This window comes from Haemorhous mexicanus, chromosome 1 (genome assembly GCF_027477595.1).
Source record: "Haemorhous mexicanus isolate bHaeMex1 chromosome 1, bHaeMex1.pri, whole genome shotgun sequence".
Lineage (NCBI taxonomy): Eukaryota > Metazoa > Chordata > Aves > Passeriformes > Fringillidae > Haemorhous > Haemorhous mexicanus.
The window spans coordinates 21,525,991-21,550,583 of NC_082341.1; the positions used below are offsets into that span (position 1 = coordinate 21,525,991).

Below are 24,593 nucleotides of genomic sequence, written 5' to 3' on the forward strand. Positions count from 1 at the left end.
CCCTCCCGCCTCCGCGGCCGCCCCGCCCCGCTCGGCTTCCGGACCCGCTGGGAAGAGGGACAGAAGCAAAGGCGGCGGACGGCGAGGTGGGCAGGGATCGGGTGGTGCCCGCCGGTGTCGTTCTTTGGGGGTGCGCCGGGCAGAGGGGTGGGCTCGGCTGGGCTGTGTCCTTACACCCACGCCCCATCCGCCCGGGGCTCTCCCGGGCTTTCCTCGATGTGGGCCCTGAGCCGCTGTAAACTCCGCTGTGCTGTCGCGGGCCTCGCGCCCGGCCCGGCTCGGCTCGGCCCGGCTCGGGGAGCGCTTGGGCCGGGGCTCGGGCGGGGACCTTGGGGAGGGTCTGCGGGCGGGCGAGGAGGGGCCGCCAGACGGGCTGGGGGGTGATTCCCCCTTCCCCAGATATCCTCTGGTCTCGGGCGGGTGTCCCTGGGCTGACTGGCTGCTCCCTGGGAGAGAAAGCGACAGTCTTCGAGCTGGTTAATCGCGAGATGCTGGGGAAAAGCATCACTAGCAGCCTGGTCATCGTTACCCCCTGGTGTGTGTGTGTGCTTCTCGTGGCTGCAAGCCAGCAAGAAACCCTCGGTCCGTGCTTTGTCGGGGAACGTTTCCTGGTATCTGTCTTTTTCCGTGTAAATAGCAGGAGGCCGGAGCGAGGGAGAGAACAGTGTGGGGAGATTCGTCATCGAACGTGGGCTTCGTGAATAGTCTGTTTGGTTGTGCTGCAGATCTGCAACATGGAAAAGCAACTGCTTGAATCCTCAGAGGAGCGAACGTTTCAATACCAAGATTCTCTGCCTTCTCTGCCAGTACCTCCTCTTGATGAATCTTTGAGTAAATATCTCGATGCAGGTAATGACTTCATGTTGTAATGGTAGCATGTCATGTGCTGTTGTAACCAGGCTAATCTGAAGATGTTTGCTAAGTGATTGTAGACACAGCTTGTACTGTAATTGGGGCATGGGATACAGACAAGCTTAGTGTGCCAAAGGATATCTTTCAGGCTCAAAACTGGAAATTCAGTGCCCAGAGAAACTTGAGTAAAAGTTTCCTATTTATCCCTAATTACCTTTCTTCAAGGGAATTTGGCACTTGGTTAACTTTTTATTTGAGAGTGGATTTTTTTTCACCTTTTTTTTTTTTTTCCTTCTCCAAAAATAAAAAAGCTGGTCTGGTGAAAGATACTTCACTTAAAAATTTTGGTTTGCATAACTGCTTGTTTACAACTGTGTTTGCCCAGGATCTTTTTAAAAACAGTTATTTAAAACTTTTCATACTTAATACTGGTGAGAAAGAACACGTGTTAATGATACAGTAGTAGGCAAAAGCAGTGGTGAGCATTTTCACATAATTTAGTTTGGGTACTTTCTGCCTTGACATGTTGACTAATCTAATGAACATCACAGAAAAGTATTGCAAACTACATCCATGCACATGTATCTAGTTTTGTTTATAAAGAAGAAATGAATGGTTAATTCATTATTATGTATTGGGAATGACAAAAATGCATTATGAAGTATTTTGAGATTACTTTTCTTTATTTCTTCAAAAACTGTCAGAATTCTGAGACATGGATTTTTTTCTGGAATATCTACTTACAGGTATTACACAAATGCTAGCAAAGTTAGACTTGGAGTTCTCTCCTTAGCAGAAGCATACTGCACCAAATTTTCCATTTCCCAAAACAGAATTCCTGAAATTTACTCTTAAGTTCCTACTTATTCTGAGTACTGGAAATGGCCTGCTTTGGTGTTATTTACATAATTGTTTTATGGTGGAGAACGTGGAAGTGGTGGGTTTTGAGCAAAAATGTTGTGTGTGCATGTGTGTTTAAAATAATGCAGTATCTTTTTGCTGTAATGCAGATTAACTAAAGTTGTGCTGCAAGAGTAGAACCTGCAATCACAAAATTGCTGTTTAGTTTTGTAAACCCATCTGTCTCTCCAGATTAATGAATAACTCTCGCATGGATTGAGAAGATCTGACAGAGAATTTGTTTGCCCTTGTTTTCTGATTCTGATCTGTTTTCATAAATAACCTTATCACATATCCCTTTCTTTTTCATGCTGAAGTTATTTGCTGCTTACTGTTCCATGCACAAAATCATTCTATATTTTTGATCACTGTTGCTTTTCTTTAGTCTCAGTGGTGGTGGAGAAAAGCCCAGCATTTGCCAGTCTTCCCTTGTGCAAATATTTTAAAGTCAAAGGGTGCAGGGCACAGTTCTAAAAATAGCTCTGTGAATTTCATTGCTTAAGCTTGTCATTTTAGTCTGTAAATGTGAGTGAAGGAAAGGAGATGCTTCAGAAGAACCTCCAATTCAGAACCTCCAAATGATTCTTCACAGAGGCTTTAAATTAATCCTGAGAAACCTTCTTTCATTGGTTGGAGGACTCCAGGCCATTGGCATTAGTCAGGGTGCCTGCTGGTGAAGCATTTACCTGTTTAGAGCCAGCTAACTAGAAAAGCTGGACAAATTATGTGTCAGAATGCCTTATTTAAGGCTTTACAGTTACTACCTTTTTAAGGAGTAACCCTGTTTTGAAAGTAAGCCTTGAGCAGAGAAGGTGGCCATAGCCATGTTACTTAGCCTTCCAGCCCAGAGGTTGAGATTCAGAAAAATAGACTCAACATGAAAATATGAAAACTCAAACTTCCAGCTTTCCGGAGGATTCCTTAACTAGGCAACTGAAGATGTCTTTCATGGGATTCTTCTTGTTCATGGGCAGAGCTGATCCCCTAGTCAGAAAGAAAGACAAGATCTGTGGGCTGAAGAAATGCAAGAGAAGTTTCACTGAACTCTGGTGAGAAAGAGGCCAAGTTCTGCTCCTTAACAGTGCTGCTTCTACATCTGATTAAATAGTTTTTAAATAGAAAGAGACCCTGTGGTCATAGAATCATGTAGATTGGGAAGAGTTAATCTGGACCAAATTTCTGCTCAAAGCTGGTCCAACTACGGCATGTTGCTCAGGCCCTGCTTAGCCAGGTTTTGTTTGCTTACAAGGGTGGAGACTGTTTCATTGTAACCTGTTTTGGTGTTTGATCACCGTCATCATTGTAGGAGGGGGAGAAAAACAACCGACAAACCATAAAAACCAGCAATGACCAAAAAACCCCAAAACCTTCACATTTTCCATGTGAGAAATTTTCTGTATTCCACCTTTGTTCTATTTTCTCTTATCCTAATTCTTTCCATCTCTGAGAGGAACTTTGCTTTATCTTCACCAGGACTTTCCATTCGGTTGAAGAGGGCAGCCAGGTCTTTCCCTCGCATTCTCTTCAAGCTCAACAAACACAGTTCTCAACCTCATCTCATTGTGCATTCCAGTCCCCTTGCAATCTTAGTCACCCCTTTAATGGTTCAACTAAATTAATGGCAGATCTTTTCCAGCCTAAATGATTCCATGAATTGAGACCAGAACCAAATAATCTTGCTTGGCTTTCATTTTCTGTTGAATATTGCTCTGTAATGACTTTATAACCTGAATAACAGAGGATAATCATCCTCTCTTTCAATAGTGTGTGATATAAGGTAATTTTCTGGGAAACCTGAGTGTTGGACTACCCTCAGTCTGGGAAGGCTTTCAAATTCAGGATGAAAACTAATCTGCAAAAGGGTAAAGGTGAATGGCTCTGTTGCTGTTATTTCTTTTTTCATTTGTGTTCACAACTGATGGTGTGCAATTCAAGCTGCATCTAGATGTGTAGGCACTATGTGAATGTCCATAGCTGATCATCTGTCGTGGAGGTGTAAGGAGATTGCTGGTACCATTCCAGTGGTGATGGTGTTGTAGTGGAAATTTTGGAGGTTCCAATGCAATTTAAACACAAGCTTTGTATGGTAATACTTGAAAGTAGATGTTCTGTCTTGCTGCCTAAGGTTGTCAGAATGTGCTTAAAAACACATTTGTAGGTAATATTTGGCCCTCACTCTCCATGTTTGTCCTGTGGAATAGAAAAAATATCACTAGGACTTGCATTATTGTGTGGAATACCATAAGGAGACCAGGATGTATTTGAAAATGGATCCTTATCTTTCACTTTAGGATAGGTAATGGAAAATACTGAAATGCCTTATATAATTAGGATTAAAATGGAATTATTTTGAAGAGGAGTCAGGATAACTTACCTTTGATAGAAGAGGATCAGCACTGAACAGATTGGAGATGAAAAACTATATGGGTCCTGTTGACATGTGCCCATGAGAGCTGAGGGAGCTGGTCCTTGTCTTTGAAAGGCCACTTCTGATAATCTTTGATAAACATGATCTTTGAAAGATCATGATGGAGAAGGTTCCTGAGGAAAGGAAGAAAGCAGATGTTGCTGTTGTCCTCAGGAAGGACAAGACTGATTAATCTTACTTTAATTCCTGGGAATCCCTGCCAAATAATCATGAAAACCATTTCTGTGCTTATGAAGGACAAGAAGGTGATTGGGAATGGGTAGCATGAGTTTATGAAGAGGAAATTTTGCTTGACCAGCATGGTTTTTATTATGACTTTTTATGGTGACTGTCTTGCTGGATGAAGGAAAGAGTGGATATTGTTTATATTGACTTTAGTAAGGCTTCTGGCATATCAAAAGAATTTTTAAAAAATCATCATTGAGGAACTAATAAAGTATGGACTAGGTACAGGACAATCACATGGGCTGGAAGCTGTATCATCTGCTAGGCTCCAAGGTCTGTGATCACCAACACAACAGCTGTAGGCCAGTCTGATGGTGTACACCAGGGGTCCAATAATTCTTAGTATGGTCATTGGTGGTGATGGGACAGAGTGTACTCTGAGTTTGGGAGCTTCCAAAGCTGGAAGGAGTAGCTAATACACCAGATGGTTGTTATGCCATCAGAGGGAGCTTGATAGGCTGGAGGAACAGGCTAACAGGAGCGTCATGAAGCTCAGCAAACACAAGGAAATGCCAAATCATTCACCCAGGAGAGAATAACTTGCCACAGCAGCACAAGCTGGGGCATAGTGCCTGAATGCAGAAGAGCCCCTGGGGTCTGGTAAACGTGAAAAGTTGAACATGAACCAGCATGTGGCCTTGCAGCAAGGCATGTCAGTAATCTCTGGGGCTCCCTATAGAAGCCACATTGCCAGCAGCTACAGAGAAGTGATCCTTTCCCTTGATTCAGTGCTGGGGAGGACCCATCTCCAGTTTTGTGTTTCTGGGCTCCCCGTACAAGCAAGATAGGGACATACTGAAGTGAGCCCAGAGAGGGGCTGTGACAGTGATTAAAGTCTTGGATTATCTGACATAGTGAAAGAGAGAAAGCTAGGATTGTTCAGATCTTTGCAATATGTGCAATTACTTGTTGTGGAGGAGTAAATAAGATGGAGCCAAACATCACAGTAGTATCCAGTGACAGAATAAGAGGTGATGGGCACAAACTGAAATACCAGAAATTCCTTTTAAACATAGGAAAACTCCTCTTATTGCAGCAGTGGTCAAGCAGTGAACAGGTAATTGTAGTGTCTTCCTCTTTGGAGTTACTTAAAACCCAGCACAGTCCTAAGCAACTTGCTGCAATTGACCCTGCAGAGATTAAGTGTTGGACAGGATGATCTCTAGGTTTATGAAGAAGAGGAAACAAGTGGTTGCAGGCAAGCAGGTGTGATTGCAGCAAGATGGAGCTGCGATTTAATACTTAGGTTAACTAAGTATTTGAGACCTTGCCCTGCTGAAACTCGCCCGTTGCTTGCAAAAGCAAAAGATAGATGAGAGATGATACAGATGCTTGTTTAAATTTTTGTAATTGTGTATCTTTCTGTGTTTATTAGCAGCTATGAGTCAATTACAGGGTTACCAGTAGCAAGGCAAGCAAGAAGTTAACTAATGATAGTGTCCAGCGTACTTGGGCCTAATTGTGTAGGTGTTGAATCACCAGAAACACACCTCACACACAACACTCCATTCTGTTTCCCACTGACTTCGCAATCTAAGTATAACTAAAACAGAAAATACATTATATGCCAGGTGAGTATAGGAAAAAGATGAGATGTGCCTGTATGGAAAATGGCATCAGCAGTGCCCATTACTGACCAGAGATTTTATGATAAAAAATCTTTAAGGAGTGTTTAGATTAAAATAATGACTAGTTTTGCAGATGTTTATGGAGGACTTCACCTATAATGCTCATGATCCGAGAGAAATCCAAAAGGATTTAGAAACAGAAAAACTGTCTACCAGTAACTGCATTTGCTATCAATCAAAGGTGGATATAACACAGGGACAGTGAATGAGAATTGATGGGCAGGTTGCTTGTAGACCATGAATGGACTTGAAAATACAGACAAGTAGTTGGTGCAGTAGGGTGGCAGACATGTGCTCAATGTGTTAATTTACAAAAAAATTAATTCCTTGGAAGAACTCCATAGTATTTACAGATGTAAATAGATTTGATTTAGTTATCTGTTTGGTATTTCAGGTCTTCAGTAATTACTTTAGTCTGCTATCATCTGTATTTATTTAAAAGTATGTATTTATGTTTTATTAGAACATTATTTATTTACAGACTTCTGAGAGGTGTTTAAAAGGTGTTTTCCCTTCAAAAACTTGTTTTAGAAAAATTAATTCTCATTCACTCCCTTGCCTGGGAATATCTGAATCTTGGAATAAATCTTAGTATTCAGTTGTCTTTAAAATAAAAATATGTTCTTTTTACAGTGAAGCCATTCCTTAATCAAGAAGAATATCAAAGAACTGAGGATATAGTTAAAAAATTTGAAAATGGCATTGGAAAAGAGTTGCATCAGAAATTACTGGAAAGAGCTAAAAAGAGAAGGAATTGGGTGCGTATTTACATATGCGAGAAATCATAATTCAGTGTAAGAAATCTTAATTCAACTTGTGCAAAGTTGGTTATTCAGGATGTAACTCAAAGAATCATTTCACTTTTTAAAATCTTCAGATCTTCCTTACATCTGCCACTTGACCTGTGGATATGAACTCATTCATTTACATATGTGTAATTTGTTTTTTTCAAAGCTGAGTGGTTAAGAGAGCTCACTAACTGAAATGTAAGGTTATTTACCAGCTTTTGGATGCTTTATCTGTCAGTCTCTCTTTCTATGACATCTGTGCCTTTTCTCTCCACCCTGGGAAAAAACAACAACAAAAACAAAAAAACAAACAACAACAAAAAAATCCACCACAAAAAAACCCACCAAAACCACCAAAAAACCCAAAACTACAAAAACCCATCAAAACCAACCCTGGAATTCAGAGTTTGGTTTATTTCTTTTTCTTCCCAGAAGGAAACAATGTGTTAGCATTTTAAAGTTTATCTCTTTCAACAGAGAAAGAGATACAAGGAAGGTCATTACCAAGTGGAATTCATGAGGGCTTTTTAAATCCTAACAAGACACACTCCAGAGTGAAGATTTTCAGATGGTGACAGAAAACGTGCATTATGAACTGTCTCAAATCCCTTCTCAACACAAGTCTAGTTTCCTTCTATTCTTCATAGAGTGTCTGTGATATTCACAGCAGCCACAACTGACGTCTGCAAGAGTCTAAGATTATCAGTATCAGGGAAGAAACACCATAATTTACAGTTTAGTATTCTTAAGCAGCATTGACTTTTATTTCAACCTTGAAAGCAGAAGAGCTAAATGTGTCATTATCTTCATCAGTTAGTTTTGAACCACTGTCCTTTATTTTAATACTATGAATAGGACCTACTATTCATAGTATTAAAATAAAAAAGTAAAAAGCAGGCAGTTGAACAAATACGTAATTATGAAAGAATTAATGAACAACAATAAATTCTGATGTTAAACATTTTTCATTTCAGCTGGAGGACTGGTGGCTGAATGTGGCTTATCTTGATCTTCGCATCTCAACACAAGTACACTGTAATATAGGAGGCCCTGGTCCCTATATTGAACACTGCTGGCCACCAAAAGAGGGCACTCAGATAGACAGAGCATCTATAAATATATGGCACACCCTGAAATACTGGGATCTACTACGAGCGTAAGACTTTGAGAAAAGATTGCTGATCCTAAATATTGATGGTTTCTGTATCCCTTAATTGCATATGTGTGTTCATGTCCGCTGGCATGCATTCTTTGCTGTAATAGCCAGGATTGTCTTACCCTGATTTAATTCCATCATTTAAATTTCTCTTGCTTAATGTTGCTGTGTTTGTAACTACAGAGAGAAGGTTGCCATAGAGAGATCTGGGAATACTGTTCTGGACATGAACCAATTTCGAATGCTCTTCTGCACTTGCAAAATTCCTGGACTTACCAGAGACTCTCTCAGCAGTTATTTTAAAACTGGTAAACAAATGAAAATTGGGGATTAATACAAGCAAATTATTTTTATTAATATGCTACAGGAATGGTCAGTTTAACAATAAAATTCTTGCTTTCTTGAGCACTAAATCAGCTACTGGTTGTAGAGTGTTCATAATATGAAGCAAAGATGTCTCATCTACAAATGCCCTTTTTGGTCCAATATTTGGTCCTTATCAAATTACAGTAAAAGAAAGCTCTGCTTCAAATTGTGTTTAACCAGCCTGATGCCTGTAATAAACATGCCAGCCTTAAGAATCGATGAAAGACAAATTCTGTGTGTTATAAGTATGTGTGGATTCAGCAAGGAACACTCATTTCAGTAGAGGGAGTTCTTGCCTACAAGAGACACAAATAAATGAAATTTGCTGCTAGATTATGACAATGACCTGAAGCAGTTTCTAACAGTGAAAGCTATGTGTGACTTCTGTTGGTTTTTAAAATGTCTTCAAGTTTGCAGAATTGAATAGAAAAGAGTCTGTAGGACTTGCTTAGTTTTTTCGGTGTCTGTCACTTTATCCCCAAGGTTGGGTTTTCATTTATTCCTGTTTTTCATTTCAGAGTCTGAAGGTGAGTGTCCATCTCACTTGATAGTCCTGTGTCGAGGTCGAGTATTTGCATTTGATGCTATGCATGAAGGCAGCATGCTGACTCCTCCAGAGATTTTCAGGTTTTCAAAATGCTTATTTTAAATGAGCTGTCTTATTTAAGCTATATACAAAAGAGGATTTTTTTTTTTCTATTCCCTTGACCTCAAAGATTTAGGTGTAAGAGAGACTACAGCTTCTTCTTTAGCTGAAAGGTTCAGATTTGAGTAAATCCTTATTCAGTGGATGGCAATTTCTTTCCATGTACTATTGTAATACATCTGTAGAGCATCATACAAAAGGGCTGAAAGAAGATACTTCAGTAGGAAATACAATTTTTTATAGTTTCGTTACATGGAATTAGTAGGATTGCAGCTATCATCATTCCTTCCAGGTACAATCCACATTGCTACTTAATCATTATCAAAGTTGAAGCACTCTCAAGTGTTGGACTGTTACATACAGACATAGTTTCAGCATAAGTCTCTTGTGACTGATTTGGTATCTATATGCATCTTCGTACTAAAAAAGGGTGGCTAATTTTGCCAGGGAATAACTTAATGCAATTGTCAAAGTGCTGCTTATAGTGCACAACAGAAGGCTTTTAATTAAAATTGGCAAAAAGTGCATGGCCAGATTCGTCAGGCAAGACAAACCTAATTAGAGAAGCTAAAATCACTTTTTTAAAAGAATCTGGTAGATTAATACCTAATATTTTAGCATATGCATTTCTAATTTTTGTAGTTGTACCTGTTAAGTCAAGCCAGTAACAAAGAAATGAGCACTAGGAATTCAGACAAAACCCCCTGAATATATTGTCTATAGGAAGGGCAGGTTGGGTTTGGTTTGGGGGGGGCTTTTTTTGTTTGGCTTTATTTTTGTAAGGCCATCATGGGTATCTTATATTTTTGATACTATGTAACTAGTGATCAATAGTGATATTTAATAGGCAAGAGTGGTAGAACGAAAAACAAGCCAGATTAAGTGCCTGTAATTTATGGATTTTCTTTAACATGGAGAACAGAATGTGGAAAACTGAATTTGCAAACTAAAACTTACCCCTCTGTTAGTTGTTCTTCTAAAGGAAGAGGTAGGAAGAGAATTGCTCTTGTATAGTTCAGAATCTACATTTGGGATGTACTGTAACAAGTGTTCTGCTTTAAGGTTTATCTTGAGGGGAAGGTTTGCCCTGTATGTGATTAGCTGGTGTAAAAGCTGTAAAGCTGCAGTATGGCAGATGTCTCCTGCTCTGAAAAGTCTCAGCCTGCACTGTTGAAGTCTTAAATCAAGCATGTAATAATGCTTTAGCATGATGATTGTTTATGTGTGTTTGTACTGGGCTCACAGGTGCTGAGTGACTGAAACCTGAGCAGGTGTTCAATTGTCCTTAGAATCTAGGGAAGCTGATTCATGCTTCCGGAAAATTCACACTGGCTTGTGAATGTTGAACCAAAATTCCAGCTTTGAAAAAAAAAGAGAGACACAAGGTGACTTTTACCTTCTCTCCATCTGTTGTTGACACCAATTTTTGAAATCTTCTTTAAGGCAACTTACATATGTACAGAAGAGATGCTACAGTGAACCAGATGGACCAGGACTGGCAGCCCTAACAAGCAATGAAAGGACTAAATGGGCAGAGGTAGGAATACTTCAGCAGCTGGTTCCTGGGAAAAGCACTGTGATCACTGGAAAAACATTATTTCACTTAGCTTTGTCTTTTTATGCCTTCTAGTTACGGGACTACTTGATTCATCTTGATCCAAAGAACTTAACTCTTCTGGAAAAAATTCAGAGAAGTTTGTTTGTGGTTGGCCTTGATGATTGTAGTCCTCATGCAACTCCTGAGGACTACACCGAGGTAGCTAAGAATTTTTGATTCATATCTGATAATCTTTACATAAAAATTTCTCCTGCATATATTCAAAAGTAGCACCTCTTGCTCTTTCAGAACAGTAAAAATGAAGCAGATAAATATGCAAGAAATGTGCTTTTTTGATCCATAGGAAAACCTAAATAGTTTAATTGTTAGGCCATTGGAAGTGGGAATGGGTGAAATCTACCTTCATAACATTTTAGCCCTCTATCCTTCAGGATCATTAACTTTTTATCACACCTCTGAATAATAACTTGGCCTATAATCATGTTTCATCTTGAACTGGATGAAAATGTCATCTATCAGGGAGGTCTTGTCATCTTAATGCAGACTAGGTTTAGCTTACAAAGACTGGCAGTGTTCTTGGTGTTTTTTAGACTTCACAGTATGTTTTTTCTGCTTTAGCTTACAAGGCTGGGGCTAACAGGTGATCCGACGGTGCGCTGGGGAGATAAGTCCTACAATTGCATATTCTTTTCTAATGGAACCTGTAGTGCATTCTGTGATGTAAGTTAAATTTTTTCCATCTTCTGAATATTTGTTTACTGAATTTTCCCCTTCAAAGTATTATTTTAAGTGCTTAATGTGTTGCTCTTTAGTATAGCCTTGTTTACCTGGCACCTGGTCTGGTAAGTTTCCGAAAGCAGTCTGCTTTCTCATGTTCTTCGTTCTCTTATGGTGTTTACTATTACATCATGCTTGAATTAACAACAGAATCTGTAGTCATAATCTTATTTCTGAAAGTATTTAATGATGAGTTCCAAATCAAATAAATACAATACACAAGAAGGCTTTAAATTAACTCTTTGTTTGATGTATCCATTTGAACAGCTGTGGTTTTTAAACTGTTATTTTAAACTCATTGCATGGCCAGAAGGGCTTATATTTTTCATTTAGTCTGCCTTTTCATGGCAGTAGTACATTGTACCTTCCTGTCCAGCTGGAGTGCAGTTAAAATGGTGGATGGACTTAAAATACTTCTGTATTTATTGCAGAACTATAAAAAAAGTCCAACACTGTGAGTAAAGGTGTTGGTCAGCTGGAAAAAGAACAGGATAGAGAAAAAAGCAGAAGAGTTTGATCTTCTTGCTGTTATGCAAAGAAATCTAATATCTTCTCTTATCTGATTCTAGCATTCTCCTTTTGATGCCATGGCTGTAATTACCATGTTATCTTATGCTGAAAAGAAGATTATTGAAAATGAGGGAAAATGGAAGGTATCTATCTTTTATAAACTTTCAAGCTTATCAGTTAACATGTCTTTTCTTATGGATAACGTTTTCTGGTTTCGTATCTTTCTGTCTTCATCTTCCCAGGGATCAGATAATGTGAGGGATATTCCATGGCCAGAGGAACTTGTATTCACAGTGGATTCAAAAATTATGAATGAAATCGGACATACTAAAGAATTGTATTACAAGAAGGTGAAATTTACTCCTGGTTCTCTCAGTTGTTACTGATACTATTTTTTTCATTCTATTCACATGTTTTTAGTTAGTCTTTTTTCATACTGGAGAACAGTAATGAATTTGTTCCTGATTAATTGATTAATTTAACACCATGGTTAAATTTGTTACATTGTGATTTCTGTTGAGTGTGTTTTATTTGCAGTGGACTAAGTTGAGATTTCTTGACCTCTGTTGTTTTTCCTCCTTTGGTATGACAGGTGTCTGATGTGCAGCTGGTGTCTTACGCCTTCACATCCTTCGGCAAAGCATTGATTAGAAAGAGGAAACTTCATCCTGATACATTTGTGCAGCTTGCCCTTCAGCTTGCTTATTACAAATGCCATGGACGGTAGGAAAATACCAGATTAGGAATAAAAACCTAGTTTCTTGTGTAGGGATGTGCAGTGGCTTTGCAATGCCAGTGTGTAATTTGCCATGGGGATGTAAGAATGGATAACTCAGGGGTTTTTACAGTAACAGTTGCATAGAGCCATACTTGCTTCAGAAGAATTGTGTTCTTTGTGCTTAAAGAGATAATGCATGTACATATGAGTGGGTGGTAGAACACAGTCTGTGAAAACTTGAACTTGGGCCATACAACAGAAACACTTGGGCCAACATGAAATGCACAGTGGGTCAGGATTCTCTAATGTAAAATAGTTGCTCAAATGTAGAAGAGAGTTTTGTCTGTAGCATGTGACAGCCACCAGTAAAATGTTTAGTCTTATAAGCCTATAAAAGGCCTCACAATCTTCAGTGTCTCACTTTCTTCAGCAATATTGGGTGTGAAGGTTTGGGCAGAATAATAGAGATGAAGATAGTGACCCTTCCAAGTGCCTGCCTCTGCATTTTTGGATGTGACATTTAATTTTGTATTATTGATTAAAAGGTAACATTCTTCTTGTAATTGTTGCTCCCAAATTTCTGTTTGCTAACTAGCACTCATTATGGCTTTTTAAAGTAATTACTGACCAACAGAATATTGCTTGCTTCAGAAGGAGGAGGGTTTCATCATAGGAGTGTGATGTTTTGTCACTGGTGAGATGTAGCTCGTCATAACAAAGGTTGGTAGATCTTGGTTTGTTGAACATCAGGACATTAATTATCTGACTAAAATAGCCTTGGTCTGTTGTAAACATGCAAGTATATTTCATGTAGGTTGTATATTAAATGGTAGACTGTAGTAGAGCTAAAGTTGCTCCATGTAAAAGCTGGATGGCTGTCAATAAGCAGCAGAGGAGGTTTTGACCTTTCCCTCAAAATGTTTGGAACGCACTGCTTATTTCAAATGTGTCCCTTAATTTATGAGGGTTTAGATGGTGTAGGAGGAAGTACAAAGTGAAACTGAAGCTTGTGTAATGTCAGCTGTTTTTGCTAGAGGCCAGTAGATCAGTAGTCTACAGAAAATATCCATGGCAATGCAGTCTTTTCAAGGTATGAGTATAGTACTGGTACTTTTTTCAGTCATCTGTCCCATAAAAACACACAGAGTTGCTTTGTGGCTCTTTTACAGAAACATAACTTAAAGAAAATTAGTGGGTTTCAATTCTTGATGTGCAAGATCTTTTGCAGGACTCCTTTAGCCCTTGAGACAGCAAATAGTTTTGTTAAGTTAATGAGACACTCTTCCCTAATTTTTGTTTTTAGTCCGGGCTGCTGCTACGAAACTGCCATGACCAGGCGTTTCTATCATGGCCGCACAGAGACCATAAGATCATGTACTGTGGAAGCAGTGGAATGGTGCAAGTCCATGCTGGATCCTTCTGAGAGTGTAAATGCTGAAATCTGACTTTAATAACTCTGTGTTTAGAAAGCCTGTCGTCTGAACCCTTCAAACTCATTTTTCTGTTGTCTCATTGATGGGAGTTGGTGCCTTTCCAGGGAGACAATTTTAAATGTTAGGTTGCTTGAATTCTGATTCTGGTCATTGTGACTGAGATGTGCTGCCATGTGTGGGTTTGCTTGATTTTGTGTCCTATTTACCTTTTGGTTTCAAGAATGTAACTGTCTCAAATTACATTCACACTAATTAATTTCACACCTCAAAAAGTTCCTGGGTTGGAGCCAAAGTATTGTGCTGTGCAGTTGTTCTGTTGTTTTAATTTTCAAGTAAAATCAGGGGATGTTTATCTAAATAGTTGCATCTGAGAGCAAGATTGAAAGATGTTTGTGTCCTAGTGGTAACAGGGGTGTATTCCAGAGTTTGTCTCTGAGTAACTGAACTGGAGACCTTTCCTTTTCCCAGCAGCTACCCTCTGGTGCTTGGCTGGCAAAGCAGGTCATGCCTTGCTTGCCAAGCAAGAGCTGTACTAAAGCTCTTTCTGTTGCCCTCACTGTACATTTCTCAGAGCTTGAGAAATAAAGCAAGGAGAAGGTTTTTGACAAAGGACAACACATCTTTAGAAAAATCAAATATTCTGTAATATTAATGCATTCCTTTAAAAACATAAAGGAAGACAGCTGTCAGAAAGCATGTGTGATTAGTAATTTTGGCCTTAAAGAGCACATTTTCCTGGTCTTCACTGGCTTCTTTTGGCATGTACAGCAGTTTTAAAACTCACTTTTCTGGCCATCTTCCAAATCTGCCTTCCTATTCCAAATATGCATTTCTGTAATTTCCCTACTCCTCAGTTACTTCTAACCAATTATCAGGCTTCTGTGGTTACTACTACTACTAGTGTGTAACTTTCTGTGCACACTAACTTTGTAGCCTTTTTCTTTTCTTTGTAATGTTAAATAGCATCTCCAAATATCTCCCTATTGTTGTCTTGTTTGTGGATTTTTTTACTACTAACTCCTGGAGCTTAAAAAAACTGTTCAATAGTATTGAAATGAATATGCTTAAAAGTCTGCATTTATGTAATTTTTATTACCTTAAAGTCAGATGCTTTGAAATAATCCTTTTGTCTTAAATTTTCTTTTGCCCCTTGTCATCTTGATAGCTTGATTTTTATCCAAATCAAGTGACTTCTGTCCTTGTTTCACATTCTCTGCTGCAGCCTCTTGTGTGATGCATAAAAGGATAAATAGTCCTTCTTAAGAAGTCAAAGAGCTATCAAGATCTAAGGTCTTGGAAGTCAAGATCTTGGACTGTTTCTCAAGGCCTTCTTTACAAAACCCATGTTATTGTACTCTCTCTGACTTTAATATATGAGTTTTAATATAAACTTGGAAAAACCGTACTGTTGGGCAGAATTGGCAATCAGCAGAGAAAATCTGGGAATGCACCTAGTAGGAGCTAGTGTCCTTCTGAATAAATGGTATTGTAGAAGGTTTTTGGGTTTGATCACTAGTTCACACTGGTTCCTTTCCATTGTTTCAGATTACTTGGGAAAGAGCATGAGGTTTAGAATATTGTTCAGTTCAAAAGTGATCTGAGTAAGAGAGCAGAGATGCAGGAAACAAACAAGCACATTTTCCTGAAAAGGGAATTTGGGTTTGGGAGTAAGGGTTTGAGAGAGGTTCTTATGTACCTTTCAAGTTCATCCATTTTCTTCTATCTAAAATTGTTAGGGACTATGAAAGGGGGAAACCTGCTGATCTGTGATTGCTGATGTGTTACTCATTTGGATTGATTTTTCTTTTTCTTTCTTTTTTCTTTTTATTTGAATCCTGCCCTACTTTACAGAATTATCAACGGCTACAACTGATGCATAAGGCATTTGCAAAGCACAATGAAATGAGGAAAGAATGTGAAAATGGAAAAGGTACTCTGGGATCAAAACTTTTGTGAAAAGGGAATATCATTGTGTGCTAGTACTTTTTCTCTGTCTCCTTATTTCCAATCTGAATAAAAACTACTGCTTAACATTTTGTACTTTAATTCTGGGGAGAAGAACTAAAATCTGCTCCTTGCACCCATCCTTGTACCCCAAAAATATGTTCACTTGAAATATTTATTCAGTTTTTCTGCCCAGCTAATCATTACTTTGGTGTACCTTCCAGTCAAATATGTGCTTGGCTGAAAAGTGAAAAAGGTGCTTTTTAGGACACAGGAGAGATTAGGGTGAGATTCTAACCCAGCTGTGTTAGTGCTGTACACTATTCTGTGAATAAGAAAGAGTAGCTGGGAAATGAACCCGATGAACTTCATACTCTCTCCAGCCTTCTTGGTGTGTTGCCACAATTCCGAGCAGTCGTGGCCCTGAAAGCCTTTTTGCTGTGTTGACATTATTGCCCCTGGGCCGCTTCCACTGTGAGGAGCTCTTCCTCCTTGACTGAAGTGGGAGTTTTCCTGGGTTTTGTTTTCCACAGGGACTGGGCTGCATCTCTGTTACTGAAGTAATTTGGTTTTGAGCTCAGCGCTGCAAGTTGAAAGTGTTGAAGACCTCTGAGATCAAATATGTGGGAAATGTTTTTGGATCCTACAATATGATGCTGTTGTTTATCTGTCCTTCAGCTGATATTTCAGCTCCCAGCTATCCAGACCAGAAGAAGCAGAAAAACTGGGAATGCTGCTGTTAATGATTCAGTATTTGCATTTATTTGACAGGCTTTGATCGTCATCTTCTGGGTCTCCTGCTCATAGCACAGGAGCAAGGACTGCCAGTGCCAGAACTGTATGGGGATAAGGCCTTCACAGCCAGGTATTTCATATTCTTGTCCCATGGCAAGTTGTATCCCTTGATACCAAGGCCTTTGCTATACTGGCCTTATGGGTGCTGATGTCTTGAGGTCTGCAGCAAAACAACTTGTTTTGTAAAACACACTTTGTTTTAAATTACTTTCAACAGTGCTGCTTTTGTTTTGTGTTGTTTCACAGTGGAGGAGGTGGGAATTTTGTCCTTTCAACAAGTCTGACTGGCTACACTAGATTTAGTGGATCTGCACTCCCTATGGTACAACATGGCTATGGCTTTTTTTATTCAATTAGAGATGACAGGTAAGGATATAATTTCATTTTGAATATGGCTCTGCATTTGTCACAGAGGAAAAGGCAGCTAACAGCTAGAATGAGGAAAGGAAAATAACTGAAGAAATACAGCTGAATGTGTCAGAAGAGATTGAGAAGGGAGGTACATGAGAATAGAGGCATTGGCATTCTGGGAAAGCACATGTGGGAGGAAGAATGAGTAGTGGAGGGCAAGTGAGTACCAAGATACTGCCAATAAGCAGAAATAAGGAGTAGGGAAGGTATAAGAAGGGAGCCACAAAAGGACTTTGAAATAGGTTAACTTTAAAACAGGCTGTCATTTTAGGATCATTTTGTAACATGTAAAGGTGTTTTTTGGCTGAGCTAGAGCAGATAAGAGGACAGGTGAGCATACTGCTCATCATTCTTGGCAGTGACACACATGTTGAGGGGCTAAAACGTTTGGCTTCACTTCTCCAAAATCATACTATTTGAAAAGATCCAACTTTGGCTTAACTGGCCTTGTGGACAAAAATTACTCCTTTTTTATGAAATTTAAAACTAATTTGGTTAGAATGTGTAGGGATAAATTGCTAGTTTAGGTGTAATTCAAATTACTTTTGCCTAAAGCTCGGCAGGGGTTGTGTGCCCATTCAAATCAGTTTGAGAATACAAGCCATTAATACTTTGATCTATGGCTCTCTTTAAATAAATAGAACTAGATCAAGATATTATTAGATAAATAGAAAAGAAGTACCTTAAACTGATTGCAGAAAAAGAAGAAATATAATTCACAGCATTTTCAAATATAAGCAGAAAAGTTGGATCACTGTGTATGTAGTAACAGGAATTTAAATCAAAGTAACTGATTTTAAGATCTGTCAACATTATTGCTCACTGAAGGCTCTAAGGATCTCAGTCCTCTTTTAGTGTTGAGACAGTATGTTTATATGACAATTTTTACTTCAGAATTTGTGCCAATAATTCCACATTTCAGGACAATTTGTGTAACTTTATCCTAGAACTTGACAATTAAGCACAGTAACTTCACTGTTTTCTATATTGGTAGGATTGTTACTACCTGTTCTTCTTGGAAATCCTGTCCAGAGACTGATGCAGAAGTGCTGTGCAGAACTCTGTTCCAGTGTTTCCATGATGTGCTGCAGCTAACACTTACAGCTCAGCTGTAAGCTTGATAATGATGTAAGAGGCTTTGCAAGCTCACAAGTTGTATGTAGTACTTAAAAACAAAATGCTACTCAAGAGTACTGTTTAGTTCAAGACATTTAATGATCTGTGTGACATGTATCTATTTTTGTGAGATTTACTGTGGTAACAGTACCCATTTAATAATAATGTAGCCATTTGCAACAGCAATGCAAGCAGTAGTACCTTATCTTTTTAGAACTATGCAATATTAAAATATGCCACAACAATGCAAACATACTTAGGGATGGGATGTTGTAGTGCAAAATTGCTGGGAGATCTGTAGTTGTGACCTTAGTAGTCATGTGTAGAATAGTTTGTAGTCTACTGATAGTGTTTATGCCAGTTGAGCACTTAACTGTGTACTAAAAAGTAACCACACTATCCTCTTCTGTGATTATGCTTCCTATTCAGAGTGGTTAATGAAACAGAATGCCTCCATCAGGTTATGTGGTATTTTATAAATTACCTTTCATTTTTTACTATCAGAATTATACCAAATAAATGTTGTATCCGTGAATGGGGATGTTCCCACTACACTTGTTGTATGAGAGCACTACAGTTTGAAGTATTTTGAAAAAGAATCACTCAATAATAAAGACAGAAAGCAGCATGAGTTTCAAATTTTTCAGTTTTCATTCTCTAGTGAACTGTGAATATCTGCTGCTTTACTACTAATAATGCACAATAAAAGTAAGCACTGAATACAGTTTGATACAGTTCTCAGGATTTTAATACTTGATTCCTCTGAGCAACTTTGTATTTTTCTGTTATAGAAATAAAATTTTCCAAAAGTCAACCTTGTCTTAATTAATTTATTGCTGGACTGTTTAACATAGTGTAGCAACATTGTGAGAGAAAGATGATCTTGGTGACAGGTGAATTTGAAACAGAGACTCTAAAGTACCCATTGTTTTTCTCTAGCTTTTAAAGTTTCAGAGAGATCAAATAATATTATTTATTTTACAGAAGCAACTCAATTTTCAGCTAACATGAAACCAATCTCTTTGCCCTCTGGCAGCTGTACTGCACATGTTTTGTCCAGAGTAGCAAGAACACTTCCCCTTTTGATTTTCTCCCTCAATGCCTGACACTTCTCTTCAGTCCAGGGTGGGGTCTCCTCATTTCAGCCTTTGTTTTCCTTGCCTTTACTGACCTACATGTACATCTTGTCTCAATTACATCTGACAACCATTCAGTGTCTAATAGTTTGAGATTTTCCAAAACTCACCATAGAGAAAGAATCCATTGCTGTTCTGCAATACTTAAAATAGCCTAGCCTTATTCTCAGAGGTAAATGACCTTCTGAAATCTCATGGGCAGTGAAGCCTGTGTCTTTATGATGCTGTGATTTCTGTGAGATAGATTAGGATTTTGGGTCAAGCTATGTGTGATTATTTTAGTGTGATATTTTAGTAAGTTCTGTCTGATAGCTACAACCTTTCAACCCTCAACTGGGTTAGCAAACTTGGTTGCAATTGTGATAAGGACAGTTTGCTTTGAACATTCATTCAAAACAGCCTGAGGTCTGATGAAGGGTGTAACTTTGCATTTATTTGCATTTATTTTCTATACACCTACCCCTGCCTTTCTGAGGATTTCTGGGAACATAGAAGTCCTGACAGAAATACAGAGAAAGGACAACTTTTCCAGAAAGTGAATCATTGAGAAAATGGCATTCAATCACCAGCATAACCAGAATTTCCTGTTCAGCTGACACAGTCTGAGCCTTGCCTAGAGAAGCTGAAGCCAGAAGAGTATTCAGGGAGAACAAATTTAAATTCTATGAGTTTTTAGAGCTGCTTGTTATGTGCTGTGGAGGCATGAATTCATGAATGTGGTATAAATTTCCTTTTTGTGTAAAGCATTTCATCTCCAGTGCCTCTGCCCTCAAAGCCTCCCTGTTTTTGTGCCCTTCTCCATGAGCACAGATGCTCTGTGCTGCAGAGCTGATCTCAGTGCCTGGAGCTCTCCACCCAGTCCTTAGCTTTCAGTTTGGCAAGTCAGTGAGACTTTTTCAGGACTGCTTTGTACTCTTTAATTTGAGGAACTATGAATTTTGTGCTGTTGGAAGAGGGTTGGGTCCTTAAAGCAAATGTACCTCAGTTATTTATTAGTTATAGGTTTTTAGGAAACTATTTATGGAATTGTACCAAACCCACATGTATTGAAACATCCTTATCAGTCTTTATCTAAAGGACTGAACCTGCTGTGTTGCTGCACTTCAGCAGCTGGTACTGTCCACTCTCATGCATTTCATGTCCCACTTTGAACATTGACCAGAGAAGAGTAGGTGCCTTTTTCAGTACAGAGCTGCTGCTGATTCTCTTGCTCTACAGCCTTGCACTCTGAACCACAGCAATCTTGTCTGCTTTTTGGATGGTGGAGAGCTGGTGAGCTGTCATGATGCATGTGTGACTTTTACTGTCTTTATCTGACTGTTCCTGACAGTCTGCACAATGGAAAAATCAAAAGGTGAATTAAGTAGAACTAGTACAGCAGCTGTTCCCACCTGTGGTGTCTCTAGTCTGTTATCTGTGATAGAACAATGACAGAGGTGGTGCTTCTCTGGCCTTGGAGGTGAAAAACTTTATCCTGATGACTGGTTCAGGTTCCTGTTTGTATCTCTGGGATGAGGGACAGGAGACAGTGCTCACTGTATTTTCACTTGCCCCAGAAATCAGGTCAAACAGACTTTTCCAGGGTCATAGCCTGGCCCTTCTTTTGTGCTGCAAGCAGATCTTAGTTGATAAGTTTTAGAAATTGTCCTAAACAAATTGGCCTGGCTCATTTGACAAGACATGTACTTTCTGGCTCACTTTTAGCAACATGGAAAATTCCTCCAAGTTAGTCCCACTCATTGCAACCCAAATCCCAAATAATTGCAACTTAATCCAGCAAAGAGTTCCATATAATCAAATAACATGCTGGATAATTTTGTATTTCAGCTTTAAGCACTAAGAAAGGACGTACTTGATATACACACTTAACACCCACTCAGGACCTCAGTTTATTGGTGTTTATGGTCATTTTAAAAAAGAATATATCAATAAGTTTTTAAAGAAGCATTCTGTACTTTTAAGAAACATTCTGTATGATGCTTGCAAACTTTGTCCAGATATAAGCTATTCTTTTTCCTGATTCAAAGTAACAACAATGCAGGGATTTTCCATGGCTGCTGAAGGAGTCTGTGTCTCGGAGCCGATATTCATCAGCAGAAAAACAATTTTATGGATATTTTCAGACATAATCCAATGGATAACTGCAGTAGTAGTGTGTCTACATCCTGTTGATAGCATTGTCAGGACATTTGTGGATATGCTGCTATTAAATATATCCAATTATACTGAGTTACAGCATGGAAGCGGAGACAGCACACATTTTAGCAATGAGAGTTTATTTTCCATTGGTCTTGTGTAAGCTGTCGTGAAGATAATGCCATGGAGTGTCACTGCTCTGGGATACACTGAACAAGCCCACATCACCTGCAAAGGCCTTTGGAACTGCCGGGTAAGCATACATCCTACATTGTCAAAAGCAACCAGTGATTTGGAGCTTGCCCATCAAGAAATTATCTTTCACAGGGTATATTCTCAGCATTTTTTGCAAATCAGGTGTTCTTCCAAACTCCTAAAGGAGAAATTCCAAACCCAGTGCCATTTAAAATACCTAAAGGAGAGCCACTGTTCATTCCTAAAAATGTAGAGACACATTTTCCTGGCTCATACAGCAGTTTGGCATCTTCATTTTATGTCTTTGAAAATCTTCCTGTTTTGCACAGAAGAAAAATAGTAGAAGTTCTCAAAAATTATTAGTTTTTTAAAGCTAGGTACCCAGTTGCAATTGAAAACTAAAGGAAGCTCATGCCTTAATTTTCTTAATGCTCCCAAATATTAAGAGAATTTACTTTCAGCTAATTAATATCAACAGCAAGTTTTCTAAGAGCAGCAGTTGGTTTAGCCTTGGTCAGGAATCTAGCAAATCAAAACTCAACATGTAAAGCGTCTCAGAAATCAGTTTTGCAAAGTATATTCATTAAGCACTAAATTCACTACAGCTCATCATTTAGTTTCAAAGTACTCATTTTTGTGGGAGAAGAAAACTAAAAATCCACTGGACATGTGAATATATCACTAGGTATGTCTAGGAAACCAGTCAGTATGTGGGACTGAAGCTCAATTCTTTCTCACTTTCTGTCATATGTGTCAGACTTGTGCACTGTGGAATCCCACTGCCTTCACAGCAGCTCCCCATAGTGTCTGTACCCCTCTGAATTGTTGCTCATGGATTGTACCAGGAGCTACTTGATTCTTTAGAGAAGTGTATGACAAATTTTGCTGCTCATAAAGAAGGCATGAAATTAATTTACTCTCTTTTAACTATGTAATTTCTGCACGGCCTTTCAATGAGAGTAGTTTATTTTTACCTCTGGTGTGTGAAGATGGCATTTCTCGATAGGCAGTATTCCAGGAAGAACCTTACTTTTGAAAAAGTAAATTTCTACCTAGAGCTGAAAATAGATGCTGGAGACTTGTTTTCCTTCAAGTTTGCTTGATATACTGAGAGTAAAACATTTTGCTGATTTGCTATGGAAAGACATGTTTTAAATATTGCCAGAAACTGATGATTTGCAAATAATTGTTTTGATTAATATAGTCTGCCAAAACCAGATATTCAGGTCATCGTTTAACAGTCATGTAACTCTTCTTACAAATCCTCTCCAAGGCAGTTGGCATGAGATGATGATCAGCTGGAAACCGTGTGGCTGTGAAATAACTTTGACATATTTCAGTGCATTAGAATGCACTCAACAAGGTTACTAATTTGGCAGAACTTTGTGAATAATTAGAGACAGTGTTATGAATTTTTTTCTTGGTTACCCTGTCATGTAAAGGAGAATATGTTTTGGGTTTTCTTAACAAATATTCTTTTAAAAATAAACCTTTCTAACTTCTTATTTTAATGTGTGACAGAACACCTGTAACTTGTGAATCATCAGCCCTTACTGTAAATGTAAAAAACAGCTTGGAAGCAAACATGACTCTACCTCCAGCTCAGTAAGAAGAAGGAAAAGCCCAGAAACTCTAAATATGGGAGCTAACCTCCAAAAACTTAACTCTACCCATGCAGTTAGTAAATCCTTTTTCCACATCTCTACTTCTACATAGATAGAATAAATGCTTAGACAATCTACAAATAAGAAACACAACAGACTAAATACCATAGAATCACAGAATAATTAAGGTTGGAAAAGACCTCTGAGGTCATTGAGTTCAACTGTGATATCAGCACTGCCATTTTCACCATTAAACCATGCCTCAGTCTCACATCTGCATTTGTTTTGAACTATTTCAGGGTTGGTGACCCAACCACTTCCCTTAGAAGCCTGTTCCAATGATCAACAACAATCTCAGTGAAGAAGTGTTTCCTAATATCCAGTCTAGTGGCCTTCTGGGCTGGGGGGGTTACATCAGTGGATGAGGGAAGGGCTATAGATGTCATTTATTTGAACTTCTGAAGCCTTTGAGACACCTCCCTCCCCTCCCAAACATTCTTCTCTCTAAACTGGAAAGAGGTGGATTTGATGAGAGAATAAGTGGATAAGAAATTGATTGGATGGATGCATCCAAGAGGGCAGTGGTCAAGGGCTCAGAGTCCTTTTGGAAATCGGAGACCAGTGGTGCCCCTCTGAGGTCTGTATTTGTACCAGTGTCATTTAGTATCTTCATTAATGACATAGTGTGATCGAGTGCACCCTCAGCAAGTTTGCACTGGTGCACCAAGCTGAGTGGTGCAGCTGACACTCCTGAAGGACAGGATGCCATCCAGAGGGACCTGGACAAGCTCGAGAAGTGGCCCATGGGAATCTCATGAGGTTCAACAAAATCAAGTGCAAGGTGCTGCACCTGGGCTGGGGTAACCCCCAGTATCCACAGAGGCTGGGGATGAAGGGATTGAGAGCAGCCCTGCCCAGAGGATCCTGGGGGTGCTGCTGGGTGAGAGGCTGGACATGACCCAGTCATGTGCACTCACAGCCCAGAGAGCCAGACGTGTCCTGGGCTGCACCAAGAGCAGCGTGGGCAGCAGGGCAGGGAGGTTTTGTCCCTCTGCTCTGCTCTGGGGAGAGAGACCCCACCTGGAACACGGCACCCAGCTCTGGGGTCCCAGCACTGGAAGGACATGGAGCTGTTGGAGTCCAGAGCAGGGCCACTGAGATGTCAGAGGGCTGGGGAGCCTCTCCTGGGAGGAAAGGTGGAGAGAATTGTGTCTGTGCAGCCTGGAAGGGACGGCTTAGGGGTGACCTAATTGCAGCTTTCCAGTTCCTGA

General features: G+C 39.3%; 1 protein-coding gene across 1 annotated transcript; it reads left to right on the forward strand.

Moving 5' to 3' along the window:
- Nucleotides 1-714: 714 nt before the first annotated feature.
- Nucleotides 715-19,065, forward strand: CROT (carnitine O-octanoyltransferase). Its single transcript, XM_059842603.1, has 16 exons — nt 715-849; nt 6,667-6,791; nt 7,796-7,977; nt 8,161-8,285; nt 8,862-8,970; nt 10,433-10,526; nt 10,620-10,745; nt 11,166-11,267; nt 11,894-11,977; nt 12,077-12,184; nt 12,427-12,557; nt 13,856-13,979; nt 15,837-15,915; nt 16,701-16,794; nt 16,971-17,090; nt 18,130-19,065. Exons 1-16 carry the CDS (start codon nt 735-737, stop codon nt 18,248-18,250), a joined length of 1,839 nt encoding a protein of 612 aa, XP_059698586.1. The 5' UTR covers nt 715-734; the 3' UTR covers nt 18,251-19,065.
- The last annotated feature ends 5,528 nt before the right edge of the window (nt 19,066-24,593 follow it).

What these genes read in the sequence shown, in the direction of transcription:
- CROT (XM_059842603.1), top strand. Translation starts at nt 735, where the DNA reads ATGGAAAAGCAACTGCTTGAATCCTCAGAGGAGCGAACGTTTCAATAC. An exon ending in CTAAAAAGAGAAGGAATTGG is followed by an intron (nt 6,792 to 7,795) that starts GTGCGTATTTAC and finishes TTTTCATTTCAG; the next exon opens with CTGGAGGACTGGTGGCTGAA. An exon ending in CCTGTAGTGCATTCTGTGAT is followed by an intron (nt 11,268 to 11,893) that starts GTAAGTTAAATT and finishes ATCTGATTCTAG; the next exon opens with CATTCTCCTTTTGATGCCAT.